This window comes from Lactuca sativa, chromosome 5 (assembly GCF_002870075.4).
Source record: "Lactuca sativa cultivar Salinas chromosome 5, Lsat_Salinas_v11, whole genome shotgun sequence".
NCBI lineage: Eukaryota > Viridiplantae > Streptophyta > Magnoliopsida > Asterales > Asteraceae > Lactuca > Lactuca sativa.
Genome location: NC_056627.2, coordinates 256,488,462 through 256,504,759, shown reverse-complemented (window position 1 = coordinate 256,504,759; position 16,298 = coordinate 256,488,462). Strand labels below are relative to the sequence as shown.

The window sequence follows — 16,298 nt, the reverse complement described above, 5'->3', positions numbered from 1 at the left end:
AAACCACATACATCTATTTTACTCCTCTACGTTGGGTGTACCCCAGCTTACCATGCGCGTACTTTCGCGCCTATCCCCTTGCATGCATGGTACCTTCTTGCCATCTTTCTCCATTAGGGACCAATAATGCCAATAACTTCAAAGTGCTATAACTTCTGCATTCTAAGTCCGTTTTCGACAAACTTTGTATCCACGAAAAGATGGCGGGAAGCCCTACGCTCGTAGCTACACCCCCAAACCTAAAACCTTCGAATGAGACCCAAGACCCATAATAGACCAAATCGTCACATTACGCCTATACCCTTGGCCTCCGAAGCCACAATCGAGTACTTTCAAAACCGGGTGCTACATGATATATTACAAATTTCGTGTTTTTGGCATATTTTAGGAGGCATTCAGTCAAAATCTAAGTGTTGTCGATGGTAGGATCTCGTCCTCATTTAGGGTTTGAAAGTTCTCAGCGGCAAGCTATGTTCTCGGTTAAATCATCTTCGGTCTCGGTACCTACCTCGGAGTTCTTGGCGGCAATGAAGGTTCTCGGTTATGTTAGCTTCGGTGTTCTCGGTGACAGTGAAGGTTCTCGGTTAGGTCATCTTCTCTTCTCGGTCGACGTCTTCGGTCAAACGTCTTGGGTCCACTCATTTGGCTTCGCAGTCTCGGTGAGCATCTCAGTTTTTTAGATTTCAGCCACCGTTTTCGGTCTAGAAGCCTTGTATTCGGTTGAAAGCCTAGTATTCGGTCAAAGTTATCGGTCAAGTTTTATATCAGACAAACGGTTGACTTTCAAGGTTCTCGGTCAACAGAGTGTTGATCATTGTTGTTTTCGGTCAGAGAAGAATTTATTCTTGATTTTAGATCAAAATCCTTTTACACAATCATATTCCTTTCATTGGTAAATAATGAGTTCCTACAACAATACCAAGAAGGTAAGTGAAACCCCATGCTCTCAGTCATGTGAAGATAAAATAAATAAATATCGTGAGCATAATAAGTTATTAATTAGGGAAATTGAGGATCTTAAATATGAAGGATATACTCTCAGAAAGGCCTAAAAACCCTTAAAAGAAAAATTAGAGGCCCGAACCAAATATCTAAAAAGAATTAAAGAGGAATACAACACTAAATGTAAACACTATGATTATGTTCAAGAAAAGATTGACAGTCTAACTTTCCGAGCTTAACACATTAAAAATTAAGTTTGAAAATGCAGACTTTAATTTTAAAAAATTTGATGTGTCAAGTAAGAAAGTTGAGACAATGATTGAAAAGCAAATTAGATGGCAAGACAAAAAGAATGTAGGTCTAGGGTATGATAGTGTTCCTCCTCCATTTAATGATAACTAAACTTTTACTCCTATGACTGAGGAAGAAAAGGCAAGGGAAGCACACCTACAATATGGTAAACCTACTGTAGTTAAGGCAGTAAATAATGATAGTGTGAACAATACTAATGTTTCTACCTCATGTGCAGATAAGGCCACAGTGCACGATGGGCATGAGCAGAACAAAAATAATTCTAGTTCTACTGAAAATGATTCAAAGACTTGTGATAATGATACTCCCACTGTTGAAAAAATTCAAGCAACAAAAATATGTTAATCAGTCTAATAAATGTTCATGTGCTTTTGCTTGTGGAAGTTCATTGAAACAAACTTCATTTGGACAAGGACCAAGATACAATATTATTTATTTGAAAAGACAGACTAGTTTTAACTGTGGGACTCCTGGTTACATTGCTAGAAATTGTCCACATTGTTCATATGTTCCCTACTATGGACAAGGGTGGTAGAACGTACTAAGGGGGAGATCTTCCAAAAGAAATCCTTCAAGGTCACATTCACGAAATGGTGATTGGAATGCTAAAAAGGCCAAAATCAGACTCCCCAGGACAAGAAGGGCATGTCGAACAAATAGCCTAATTCAAGAGATGGTTCAGCCAAACCGAAATTGGTGAGGTCAAATTCATCTCAAGGGTCGTCCTCTAGCTTATACTCATAGTACAAGCCCAAATCGAAAGCATGTCCCACCCCAAAGGCTAGTGAGAAAGGTCCCTTTCAGTTCAACAAGAAAGTAACCGAACCTAATTTCCAATGGATTCCCAAAGGTCATATTTCAAAATCGTCCAAAAAATCCTGTAACTTCTTTATGTTCTTTTTTGATAAACAGGATATGTCATGGGAAAGAGTATCTTGTGTAGAAAGTAATGTTAAATCTAGTTTCAAAATGGACTGGGTTCCAAAAACCAACTAACCCCACACTTTGTGTCAGAGCAGTTATGGAGGAATATCATCAGACTTTGATATGTTGATAATGGTTGTTCTAGGCACGTGATTCGAGACATCTCTCAACTGCACGACATTTAGAATCTGAATTGAGGGTATGTGTCCTTTGCGGGAAGGAAGAAATAAAAGATCACAAATGGAGATTGTATTTAACGGCGTGATGAATTTTGAATATGTTAACTTCGTTTCGGAATTAAATCACAGATGAGGCCGAATATGTTGATGAGTCTAAGTGTTGTTCTCATCTGGATGCAACTTCAATTACTGAATTATAGTTTGAATTTTCTTGATACTCTTAAGTTTTCATAAAATGATTCATTTCGAAGATATATTTTTTATTTTGGTTGTTTAAATTTGCGCATTTATTTTATTTCCTTTCTTCCCTATGAACAAATTTAGGGGAAGAAATCAAAAATAAAAAAATTATAAAATAAGAAATTATAAAATCAAAAATTCCAAAAATATGTCTTCTTTCGTAAGTGTTCTTGGGAAGTGATATGAAGTTTAGTGTTAAAGGACAATTTGAAATACATGTAATGCACTGAAGCTGGATTGTTTAGACTTTGTGTTCAATGTGTTGGTAGGCATGAAGGTTTCAAAATGAAGGGACTAGATGTGACATCCCCAAAATCACGGCCAGAAAAGACCGGTTTGTTTATGATTTGTTTAAAAATCAGAGTTACATTTTAAATGAAAGTGTTGCGGAATTTGTCCCAAAACAAAAATATGATAAAGATTTATCAAAAGCATTTCCATAGAAATGTATTTCATTAAAAGACTCGGGATGTCATGTTCGTACAGATCAAAAGCATAAACAGTACAATATAAGCCTTACTACATTATTTCATATCTACAGGCCTATATCCGTAATCCCTCGTCCAAAACATCACACCTATGCTCATGCGCCACTACCTGTAATACATAAAACTGAGTGGGTCAGGCTTGGGAGCCTGGTGAGCACATAGGGTTTTCAACCCACAATAAATAAGTTTATTAATTTCATCGATCAACAATAACCCGATTACCCGTTCCCGTTATCCTCACTTTACGTCCCTAAACACCTATCATAAGGGACCTAGCCTAAGGATCATCATCGGGACGGACACTACTGCTAAGGGGATTCCTCAGCAATAAATGTCCTAAAGGCAACCATGTGGGGGATGGAGTACACCGGTGAACATATCGTTCACAAACACCTACAGGTTGCGAGCCTGCTAGTGTTCCACTGGGCTGTCTAGAAGAGTCCGTGGTCGTCATCCATACTCCGCTAGATGACAGAATCAACAACATCAACATCGAGGCCTCTCATCATTTTATCACACATCACCTATTGCATCTACCCATGTTTTACCCCAACATTTTCGTAGATATAAAATACATATACAGTTTAAATCATTGAAAACATGTATAACAACGTTCATCTACCATAGATAGCAAGTATTCAGATAATATGCACACATAACACGTAATTTATATAAAATACTTCATATCTATGTGTAAGTTGAAAGTAACTATGCACTCACTTGTTAAGGTGATGATTCCAAAATCGGGCAACGCTTGCTTCTAACGATTCTATTTTCCTTCGACGAAATCTAGCATTATTATCGCTAAATTTTAGTCTAATATTTACCGTGACCAACTATTAGTCTTAGTATTATTATTATTATATAAGCGTTAAACAATATTTTCCAACCACTATGTACAGACAGGGGCCAGACATAAAACACCGGAGGGCAGGACCATTTTGGCATATAGCACTTCTGAAATCCAACAACCCTATGCGGCCCTTTAAACCAGATTTCCCGTACCGCGAGTAGTTAAAAAAAATATTATAACGACACTTATATAAGTTATAATAATAGCTCAAATATTTATTATAAGTTCATAATAACAATACTAATTTTAAATATAAGCTATATTAAAATAAGGTAAGCATAACTTACTTACAAAGGGGTTTTAGCTAGGAGTCGGGCTCTGCAGGGGCAGAACTTCGTCGCTGAATCTTTCTAAGAAAGATTCGTGCAGCGCTTCAGCGCTCACCTTACTATACTAAGCTACAGAAAGAGAAGTCGAATCACGAGGGACCGAAATGCTCGGGGGGATAAGGAGAGAAAGACTCTTGAATCAAGAGAATGGTGCAAGAAATATGAGAGCCCAAGGCTCTTATTTATACTAATTGAATTTTCAAAAACTACCCTCCATAATTACTTAATGACCTTTTAGTTATATAAACAACTAAACACCCCTCTATAATACTATTATAAATGGATTTAATGATATTTGTACTAAACTAATGTCGAAAGAACTCAACATTAGTCTTATAATGACCGCATCATCGATACCTTTCTAATGATATATACATATGTATATATATGTGTACGTATACATGATTTATACTTTATTTTAATACGTAAATATGCTATTATAATTTGTAAATCGTTCATACGAACTCCGTTTTTGACGTTCTTTATATCCACGCGTAGGTGAAGACGTACTCTACAACTTTCATTTAGACTCCGTCGGCTAATTTTGACTTTATTTTTAAAGTTATATTTTTAACAAGCCGGGACAGGATTGGTCTGTTTAAAATCTCATAACTTCTTCATACGAAGTCAGATTTGGGCGTTCTTTTTATCGATGTTCTTAGTTTAACATATTCTACGACTTTCGTTTAGATCACTAAGGCTAAATCTCGCTCTATCGTAAATTCACTATTCACGCTTCCCGGTATCGTGTCGGTTCTGTCGTGAAACTTCGACGGGTCATAACTTCTTCGTTATAACTCGGATTTCGGCGTTCCTTATATGCACGGAAACCTTGAGAGATATTCTACAACTTTATGTAGAGATATCGGGATTATCTCACACTTTAATTTTGACGCTCATTTTTATTCTTTATTAATTATACATTTATAATTAAATAATAAACACATATAATTCACATAATACTCAAATATTTCATCTTTATTACTTCAAAAAGCGTTACAAGAGTTGACCTAGACTATTACATTGACAAAAATGCTTAGCCCTGAAACCCGGGCGTTACACTAGACACCGTTGAGAATGAAAGGACTTGACAGTGTTAACTCATCTGGACTTAGATAGTTACATTTAGACTGACAATACGATGCTTGGATAGATTGAGCAATGAGATAAACAAGGGAGCCTGCAAGATACATTAAAGTTACTTATCATCTAGAACTGTGGCTCAACACTTCTTCAACGTACAAACTTATGTCCTTAATTCTGGTGCTGATAGGGTGACTGGGGGTTCTGATAAAGTTGGTATGTGTAAAATTGTTTTTCTTTCTTATCCTCTATGTCAGTCATATGTTGCCCCCTTTGCGAGATTGGAAGAGATTTGATCTGGGACGCAACATATGCATTTCTATTTCTATGCAACCCTCTATCTATCTATGACAGTCATATGTTGTCCCCTCTCCGTGATTGGAAGAGATCCGACCTGGGACAAAACATATGCACCTTTCTATCTGTCTATCCCTTTATCTATGTTAGTCATATGTTGTCCCTCTGCGTGATTAGCATAGATCCGACCTGGGTTACAACACATGCATCTCTATATCTATTTTCTTTCTCAAATAATTGAACATTCACCTAAAGTAAAGAGCTCTTTGGAATTCCTTGATTGATAAGGTATGTCGTGAAGTGGGGAACACACTCTAGTGCGCTTAAAATTGAATTGGTTCCAGACTAAAGGTTGACTGTAGATCTTGCTGCTGAATTTAAGTGGACAACAATATCCTTGGTCGTCGTAAAAAATGGTCTATTTAGGAATATAATCGCAATGTCTTGTTACTTATAATATGTCAAACTTGCATATTTCATTTGTGTTTAAGTGGACCACAATATTGGTGATTGACAAGAGTGCTGGTAAACGATATTAAATTGCTTGACAACTTTGGATCCCGAAAAGTTTTAAATTTTGTTATTAAAATGTGTTTATTTTATTTTTGTTTTTGTTTTTATAAAATTTGTTCATATTTTTCCTCTATGCACAAATTTAGGGGGAGAATTAAAATCAAACAAAATTCATAAAATCCAAAAAGTCCAACAATATGTTTATTTCTTTTTCAGAAAAAATAAAAAATCACTATATATATATATATATATATATATATATATATATATATATATATATATATATATATATATATATATATATACATACTATTTTTTAGCGTATTTTAATTTTATTTTTTATTCTTAGTAATTTTTATTCTATGCTAAGTTTATTTTATTTTTATTTTTATCTCAAAAATTTCATTCGTTTCAAAGCGCAAACTCAAAAGAAGAAGAGACACAAGGAGATTGTATGGGGTTTTTCTGAGCAAGGAGAAGAAACTTGAAAATGAATTGACATAATTACACTTCACACTACTTTCAAAAGTAATTGAAGGCATGAAAATGTACAAACTGTCAGTTAGGCAGTTTCTTTCTAAGAACTATGGTATCTAAGGAATTGAAAGTCTGAAACTGTACAGATTGTTAAATTGCTCTTGTCAGTTATCTTTACCTAAGAACTATCGTGGCACTAGGGCGATTCACCTAACTGGGAAATAGATATCGCTTAACATCCCACCCAGGGTCTTGACAATCTCTTTGTCATGCAAAACTGCAGAGAGTCAAATGTATTTTCGGATACATTATTCACAAGAAAGGAATTAACGGTTATTGGCACTAGGGCGATGCACCTCGCAAGGAACGATTATCGTTGAATGTCCCGCCAAAGGGCCTTAAGCTCGTGTCATGCTAAACTGTGGAAATATGTTTTCGAATATTTTTGTCACAGGATGGTTTTGTGAGTTATTCCTAATTAACTCTTACTGGCACTAGAACGATCACTCAGCTGAGATTCAGAAACTATTGAATGCCTTGCCAAGGGCCAAGTTAACTTGTTAACTTGAAAAGTTGTATTGAGATCTTTGATCAAGGATATGCAGGGGCTAACATAAAAAATAGCCACGAGTAGTTCTCCGATACTCAACAAATCACAGTGCGTTCCTCCGTGTTTACACAGATATTGCGAGTAGTCTCCATCTGAGTCAAGGCTGAGTCCTTAAACAACTGTGGTGAGAAGGGTCTTTATGACTCTGTGATCCACATGGACTTTTTAGTCATGGTTACTTTTAAGACACATCTATGATCGAAGAAGAATATTCATTCAAAGGAACAAGAAGTGAAGATTATCTTTCAACACATAATCTTTTAACCCTAGAAGTAAGGTGAAGTTGTTTTTGAAGTTATATGATGACTTGCATTGAAGTCTCCTAAATTAATTTGCTGCTATCTATGAACTTGCTGAAATGATCCAGAAGAATCAGTCTCTCTGTTATTATCTCTGTAGTTTCTCAAAGTTGAAAGTGTTGATTTACAAGAAGCCTCTATACCCAATGTGCGTTCAAAGTCAAATTTGAGGGAAGTCCAACTACTAAAGATGAAATTATTCATGTAGAAGATTCATATGTACATCTTGTAGTAAGTCGTGAAGAGATCGAGGAAAGAGCACAAAGTCAAGATCAAGGAAGACTGAAAAGAAAAGAAAGCTATAAACCAAGGGGGGATTGTTAGGACATAAATTTGTGGTTTATACTTTGCTTTTCAAGGCTTTTATAGTTCTCGGTTTTTGACTGAAATCTCCATGTTCTCGGTGGTGTTTGGACCGAAATCACCATGTGATTTCGATGGGCTTAATAAGGTTTTCGGTTGGGTTTTGGGTTGAGCCTTCGTAATTAGGTCTAGGTATATACGTATATATATGTATATATATATATATATATATATATATATATATATATATATATATATATATATATATAATTGTTTCAACCGTGAAATAGGTGGGTCATTCTAAAGTGGTTGTTTTTCGAAAACTGAGAGAGAAAGAGAGAACCGAGAGAGTAATTGTGAATCTTATGTACTAGACTATTATCAATATAGTGTGCATTGAAGATTCATCACTTGATTGGGATTTCGCACCAATTATTGTGATTTCGATTAATACGTGAAGATCAGGTTTTACAATAATTAAGAATGAACTTGATTATTCCACTTTTAAAGCCATTGTGTATGAATGTGGTATTGTACTCCCACTGTATGTAGACTATTTTGGTACTATTAACATACAAGAGTGTTTGGATGAACAAAGAGAAGATGTTGTTGATACTAATTATGAAAATGTTGTTGATAATGCCCACGATGATGGTGAAACAGATGAGAAAGGGCATATAGATGACAATGGAAACCCTTAGTTTTTTTTAAAAAAAAGATAATGAGGCAAAGTGTGAGATGAGTGACAACGTAGGTGAAGGCGATCCTATTAATGATGACATGGGGGGAATGAAGATGATGAGGTTGATGCTGTTATTGATATGCCAAATATATTCAATGAGATAGCAACCCTGGAAGGAGAAGCAACATATGTTAGGTATGAGGTTTGAGAATCCAAAACAACTCAAACACATGTTATGTAATTATGCAGTTGCTAATGGTTATCAACAATGTTTTAAGAAAAATGATAGTAGAAGGTTGTTAATTAATGTTGTGATGGAACCTGTACATTTAGGCTTTAGGGGTCATGGATGAGTAACGATAAGTCTTTCCAGATAATTCTCTGACAATTTATCACAATTATTCGAGGAATTTCAAATTTGGATCAATTGTCACTTACAGATGGATAGGAAGACATTTTACTCGAGAATTTGTAAACAATAAGAAGATGAGTGTTAGGCTACTTAGAGAGGATGTCAAAAACACATTTGGGATTGAAGTGAGTATGAGTCAATGTAGGAGAGCCAAGAATTTTGTTTTTACTCTAGTTAAAGGTACACTTGCAGACAACTATGTGGGGCGACGTCATAAAAGGCATTTTTGGATTAGTTAGGATACGATTTGCTTTGTGAATTTAGGGCAACAAAGTTACTGGTAGTGATCGTTTTAGGGCACCAACATCCTTTTTGTAACCACTTTGGGTAATGAAGAACCGAAACTTGCTCCCTAAGGATGATACTCTAAACAACGTCGTATGGTCAACTTCAGTTGTGTACTGGTTTATGTTGTGTCATGTCCAAAACGGCATCGTTTCCTTCATGTCATAACACAACTGGCTTAATTTTGTGACGTGACATTTGTGATCAGTAAAAATAAGTGAAAGGGACTAACTGATCAGGTTTCAACACATTTTGCTCCCTTAAAAGGCAAGAAAAAAAGTTTAGTAACTGAAAGGGTAAAGTCAAAATACATTATTGAGCCGTTGCATCATTTTCCCTTAGATATATCTTGATAGATTAGTTAAATTTTTAAAAATATTTTAAAAAAATTAACCATTTGAGAAATTTTTAATAAATGGTTAAAGTTAGTTGCGACAAAGATAATTAGTCACACGGTGTGTTTAACGACTCGCTAGTAACGAGAAGTTGTAGTTTTTATTTATTCATTTATATATATATATATATATATATATATATATATATATATATATATATATATATATATATCAAGGTTGTAGAAAACGCTAGATGTTAGCTAGGCTGTGGACTGGGGTCTAGGGATTAATCGGTTAGACAGGGAATAATCGGGGGATTAATCGGGGACCATTAATTATTAAAAAAATAATTCAAAATTTTATAAACTGTCAACAGGGGCAATTTGAGAGTTTATCAAATTCAATACAAATGAAATCCTCATTCTTATTCTTGTCCTCACTGTTGTCCATACATTAAGTGGAATCCTCACTCTTGAATATAAAGGGTATAACAGGTAAAATGAAACCAATTTCACTTCCAAAAGACATTGCACATTCATAATCTGCCTCTTAAGACATTGAACTTTAAAACTTAAACTTTAACAAGTGTTATGGGCCAATTGAATCTTGCATATTCAAGATGTTAGCAGCATCAATAGCCCCCTCTACAGCTCCTGCTCCAATTAAATTATGGACCTCATCAATAAATAGTATAATTTCATCACTTTGTTTGATTTCTTCCATCAACTTCTTCAATTTCTCCTCAAACTCTCCACAATACTTTGTCCCAGCAACAAGTAGACCCATGTCTAGAGTAATCACCTGAAAATTATAGGAACAAAAATTAACCTTTTAATTGAAATTTTGAACTCATGTCACTAGAACATATACCAACAGGAAGTCTAGAACCCACCTTTTTCCCCTCAATTTTTTCTGGAACATCCTTATTTGCAATTCTTTGGGCAAGACCTTCCGCAGTAGCAGTCTTTCCAACATCGGATTCTCTAATGAGCTAGGGATTGTTTTTTGTACGTCTTCCCAGAATTTGAGTAACTCTTTCAATTTGTGGTCGCCTTCCAACAAGGTTATGGAAAATCGATTTCACAAAGGGTTGTCGAGCAATCGACCTAGAAACGAACCCTATGTAGATGATAAAGACGAAGCTTTAGAGCTTAAATCGAGTTAAATCGAGCTTAAATCGAGCAGTATTCACAAATTCGTTGATTAACAACTTAAATCGAGTTTACTAGATAAAATCGAAACTTTACAGCTTAAATCGAGTTTAAAGAACTAACCTGTGTAGATGATAAAGACCGTTGTCGGAAAGAATGGAGGCTCTAACAACGACGAAGACGGAGGAGGAGAAACGGGAGGTGCGATTGAATTTCATGGATTCCGGCTTCAAGAGGTGATGGCGACGGCAAGGGTGAGCTTCAAGTTCTCCCAGCTTTGAGTCGAGAGAAAAAGTGAGAAAACGGTTTCACAGGGGACGATGGAATGAGAAGTGAGAACGAACCCTAGCAAAAGTTTTCAGTTTTGACAATTTTGCCCCTAATTTTTTTTTTTTTAAATCCGTTGACCAAAGTTGACCAATTAAACCGTCTAGAGCCGATTTAGCACCGATTAGACCCGATTAGCTCCGAGTTTGACCGACGTTGACCAACCCCGATTATCTTGAGCGATTACACATAAACGTAATCAGTTGCAGTCCGCCTAACGCCTAGGCGCCGATTAATCGGCCACCTAAACCGATTTTTACAACACTGATATATATATATATATATATATATATATATATATATATATATATATATATATATATATATATATATATATATATATATTTTAAACATGTAAAATTAGTTAAAAACTACAAGTTAATAGTTCTGAAAAGCTTCTTGAACTAGCTTTTGGATTCAAAATTTTTATTTGAAATAAAGTTAAAAACTCATGCGGTGCAAGAATTAATTAAAAAAAAAAAAAAAGCTAAAATTTAAGAAGTCTCAAAAAATCTATACCAAATACGTCCATACAGAAATTGCAGTTACACTTAAATAACAAAAGTCGACTACAATCCTATTGGTAAATATTATACCGACTTGTTCTTTATCATGTTATAAATAACAAAAGTGTGACACAAGAATCAATACACTTCACATCTTCAAGATCAACCTAATGGGTAGTTAAAATTGAATTTTCACCTTGCGGATATAACTTATACATAAATAGATATTACATAATTATAAATCGATGCTCTTGAACAAGGGCATCTATCCATATATATATCTGGTATAACACTAGATTCAATATGGGCGTTGACCCTCATAATTTCCTGGGGGGTCATAGCTACATATAACGAACCACCAACCATTATGGCACTTAAGTTTAGCACAACCAAGATGAATAGAATCACGCCAAACAACTTGTGTGTAGTGAAGGCATTCGTCACCAATACACGAGTTCGATCCATACTCATAGTATTGTTTCTCCCCAACCCACAAGTTAACGGCATTAGTTACACTAAACTCATCACCATAACCTTCAGCTAGGTTTTCCCCAAAAGGTCCTTCTGAGTGACGCAAGTCACAGTCACCAAGTCTTTGGTATGCATACCCATGAGCATAGGCTGCAAGGGTCATGTTCCATGTAAGAGGTTGCACCCTGACCTGAGCTCGTGCTTTGTTGTGTGGAACAAGGAAGTATGAGCTTAGGTCTTGGTTGTGAGGAACAAGGCCTAGTGCAATTGAGAGATGTGTGAAGTATGAGAGCACGAAGAAAAAAATGGCTAGTGGGTTTATCCTGAAGAGCTCCATTAATTTCTAATAGTGTTTTGGTGCAAATGAAGCGTAATAACATGGGCAATACTTGTTGCTCTTTATATCGAATTAATATTATATTATGTTTTTGTTCTTTAACTTAAATTTCTTTCATAGAGAGGATTCCCACTTGTATATGAGAGTAATATAACAAAACGGTGCTTTTTCATTTACTTTAAAATGATTTAATTTGGAGATTTTATTATTATTAGCCGGCCAAATTGGCAAAATTTAGAATGTTAGCTATAGATAAAATGGGTCATGTGTGTTGGATGCAGTAAGAGTTCATCCGAAATGCACTAAAGTGAAGTTTTTCAAAACAAAAAGTTAGATTAGTATTTAAAAGCAAAGTTTATGTAATCATATGCAATATATTAATTATTTATAGTTTATAAAAAAAAAAAAAAAAGACACAAGAAAATCATGAATCAAGTTATTCGGGGTCGAATTATCTAGATTCCATATTAAAAATTTATTAGTTTTGACATGTTATTTAATTTTCAGTTTTGGTGCCCATAACCAAATTAAAACCGTACATATGTAATATGTTTGATGCATACCATGTATTATGATTGAGAAGATAGTTTAATAGTACTTGTCCTTTAAAAATTATCATATTTTACAAGAGTTCAAATGTCTTATCATTTTGTATATAATTTTAAAATACGCGACACTACAATTTTGCATGACCATCGTATTTAACGATTTCCATCAAGTTGCTATTAGAATACAAATAAAAAAAATGTTGATTTAGAGAAGCAAACAACAAAAGTTCACATGCATATAAGAATACTTCCAGGGTATTATATATAAAAGATACATCCTGCAAAGAAGGAAATTCAATACTATCCAAGAACCACACAAAACACACACACACACACCATATATATATATATATATATATATATATATATATATATATATATATATATATATATATATATATATATATATATATATATATATATATATATATATTGTGGATTTAAAATAAATAGAAATAAAATTTATAACAAAAAAATATTTTTTTTGAATTCAACAAAAATTATATATATATTTCGAAATTAATATTTAAAAAAAAACATAAAAAAATGCATTTTTTTATGCATATTCATATTTTTTTTAGAAAATTCATATATATATATATATATATATATATATATATATATATATATATATATATATATATATATATATATATATATATATATAATTTTTTTTAGAATGCCTTAGTTGAAACAAATAATGATTTTGTAGTATTTTTTTTGAAACATATTATGTAGAAAAAAAAATCTCATTTAAAGATGGTTTTTACAAGTTAGGTTCACATTTGAACTTAATTCTCTATATCTTTGATTCTTTCTCTCTCTTTCCACACACACACATACACACATATATATATATATATATATATATATATATATATATATATATGTGTGTGTGTGTGTATGTGTGTGTCGTAAGATTGAAAAAAATGATAAGGTCAAAATTTAATTTATTTGTTGTCAAAATTCTACGAGATGATATTGTATGTTCGTAATTACTTATGAGATATTATTAATTTTCGACTAATGTTTAAATGTTTGAAGGTTGAAATGGAAAAGGAAAAAACTATTATTTTTCCACAATCATATGCTTATCAACTCTCATGCCACTTGTCAACTTTATATTGGTTCTTACTTTTTTGTAATTACTTTGTTTTTGAAAATATTAAATGTCTTAAAATTTAATTTTCTACCAAATTTATAGAGTAAAACAAATTTATAAAAAATAATTATGTTTATTAAAACCAAAAAAATAAAAATATTTTTTAAAAAATTATAAAAATTTAAGAAATTCTTCTACTTAGCATAACAATGATTTCTAAAATGAAAATTTTAAAAATATGTCCTTTAAATGGTCATAATTTAATTTCAAGGAATATTAGTTTTTATAAACTATAACATAATTTTTTTATATCCAAATTCAGAAAATCAAATTAAATAGTTCTTCGTCTTACAATTTTATTGAGTTTGTAATAAAAATCAAAAATATAGTTTTAAAGGGTACCTACATTATTTTGGGGAATCCAACTTTTTATAAATAAAAAAAAGAGGTAAAAAATTTGGATTTCTTAATTATAAATCTTTTTAAATATTTCATATATATATATATATATATATATATATATATATATATATATATATATATATATATATATATATATATATATATATATATATATATATATATTATACACTTTTTGAATAGATTTTTTTTTTGCTTAGATATCACATGTTATTTTACTAGATTACATGTTTTTAAAAATAGTATTGTTACAAATAAATATGATCCAAAATAAGATGATTCAACGTATCTATTATCTAAAAAAGTTATAATACAAAACTTGATTAAACTGAATATATATTATCGAAAATCATATTATTCAAATATGATATTGTACAATATACTATGATTCAAAATGATATAAAATAAAATTTTATGATCCAAGAAAATTGATATCTAAAAATATTATATTGCATAATGTCTTATGATTTAAAATTTATATAATTCTTATAAATAAAAAAGCTCAAACCGATATTTTGGAAAAAAAACTAATACTAAAAGCATTAAAAAACAAAACACATAATAATAATAATAATAATAATAATAATAATAATAATAATAAAAAACAAAAACAAAAAGCATATTTTTATATAAAAAATACAATTTAAAAATATACATAAGAACTTAAAAACTCTTGGAACCATACTTAAATTAGAATTTTGTTGTTCTACATAACAATTAAAATAAACACATCAAAATAGTCTTATATGTGCAATTAAGAGATTCATTAGATATTTTTTTTTTGGCAAAAATGACTTTTTTCATATAGATATAACGTATGTGTGTATACGCATACAATATATACAAACTAGAGGAGGCCCACCCATGCCATTGGCGGTGGTTTGAAGGTCAAAGAGAGATGGGTTGGTGTTGTTTGGGAGAACGCATGAAATAGCAATATAGTTTCATTGATTTATTTATTACATCATCATACTTTCATTTCTTTCTAGACCATCATCAAGAACTTTCTACACGACTGTATGCTTTACAAAGTAACATTTGGTAACCATGTCCCCTTCATATCTTGATATGTACTACAAAAAAATAGAATGTTTGTCAATAACTCAATCTCAAGCTTTGTGTGTTGAATCAAAGAAAGACACAAACACCAAATAATGAAACTAACCTCTTAGGTACCTATCTTGAGAAGTGATGCTAGAAAGTTTGAAGCCTTTAACTTATTAGTAGAAGCAGAAGCAACAAAAGTGGTTTTAATCACACATAATTTCCTTTCTAGTGTTAATCACACATGATTTGCTTTCTTAGAAAAAAATTCAACGCTATTCTATGAAGAGGAGTTCCCTTCAGCAATTCTTCAAGGGAATAGTCATTTTATTCTAGCTTCAAGGGAATATTCAATGCTATTCTATGAGAATATGTAGATGTTTTTAAAGAAATTCATTGATTATTCACCTCTCCAATCCTTTCTAGAAACAGTCTCGAAAACAGACAACTTCGCTGAGATATCAGCTTGGCTGAGGAATCTGTCATTAGAGACATTCTTTACGAAATAACTATATGTATGATCTATATTTAAACCCTAGCTTACCTACAGAAATGATGCATCATTTGAAGCTAGAAATTAAGGTAAAGTATCTTCTATTTTAATATGTTATGTAATGATTATGTTGCAATAAGAACAAAGTTAACAGGGTTGATCCTTTATTTATGCAACAAAGTTAATACTGTGTTTACAGATATATTATAAGAAGTGAATTTCTTATAGATATTGGGGTTTAGAGTTCTCATAACAATCTAAAGCTCATAATTCAATCTTAAAGGGAATCATCTCCAGTTGGTAAAAACTCACCAAATGAAACGTACCTTTAGTGCC

General features: G+C 32.5%; 1 protein-coding gene and 1 long non-coding RNA gene across 2 annotated transcripts; both read right to left on the bottom strand.

The window, feature by feature from the left end:
- Positions 1 to 3,063: 3,063 nt before the first annotated feature.
- LOC128126294 (uncharacterized) lies at positions 3,064 to 4,403 on the bottom strand. The gene is made up of 3 exons (XR_008224087.1): positions 4,226 to 4,403; positions 3,806 to 3,874; positions 3,064 to 3,194 (listed from the first exon to the last, which is right to left on the bottom strand). It is a non-coding gene; the product is annotated as an uncharacterized LOC128126294 (long non-coding RNA).
- A 7,299-nt stretch (positions 4,404 to 11,702) lies between these two features.
- Positions 11,703 to 12,407, bottom strand: LOC111887019 (basic form of pathogenesis-related protein 1). The gene has a single exon (XM_023883249.3). It carries the CDS (start codon positions 12,353 to 12,355, stop codon positions 11,846 to 11,848), a length of 510 nt encoding a protein of 169 aa, XP_023739017.1. The 5' UTR covers positions 12,356 to 12,407; the 3' UTR covers positions 11,703 to 11,845.
- Positions 12,408 to 16,298: the final 3,891 nt, after the last annotated feature.

Coding starts and splice junctions, on each gene's coding strand:
- LOC111887019 (XM_023883249.3), bottom strand. CDS start 12,355: ATGGAGCTCTTCAGGATAAACCCACTAGCCATTTTTTTCTTCGTGCTC.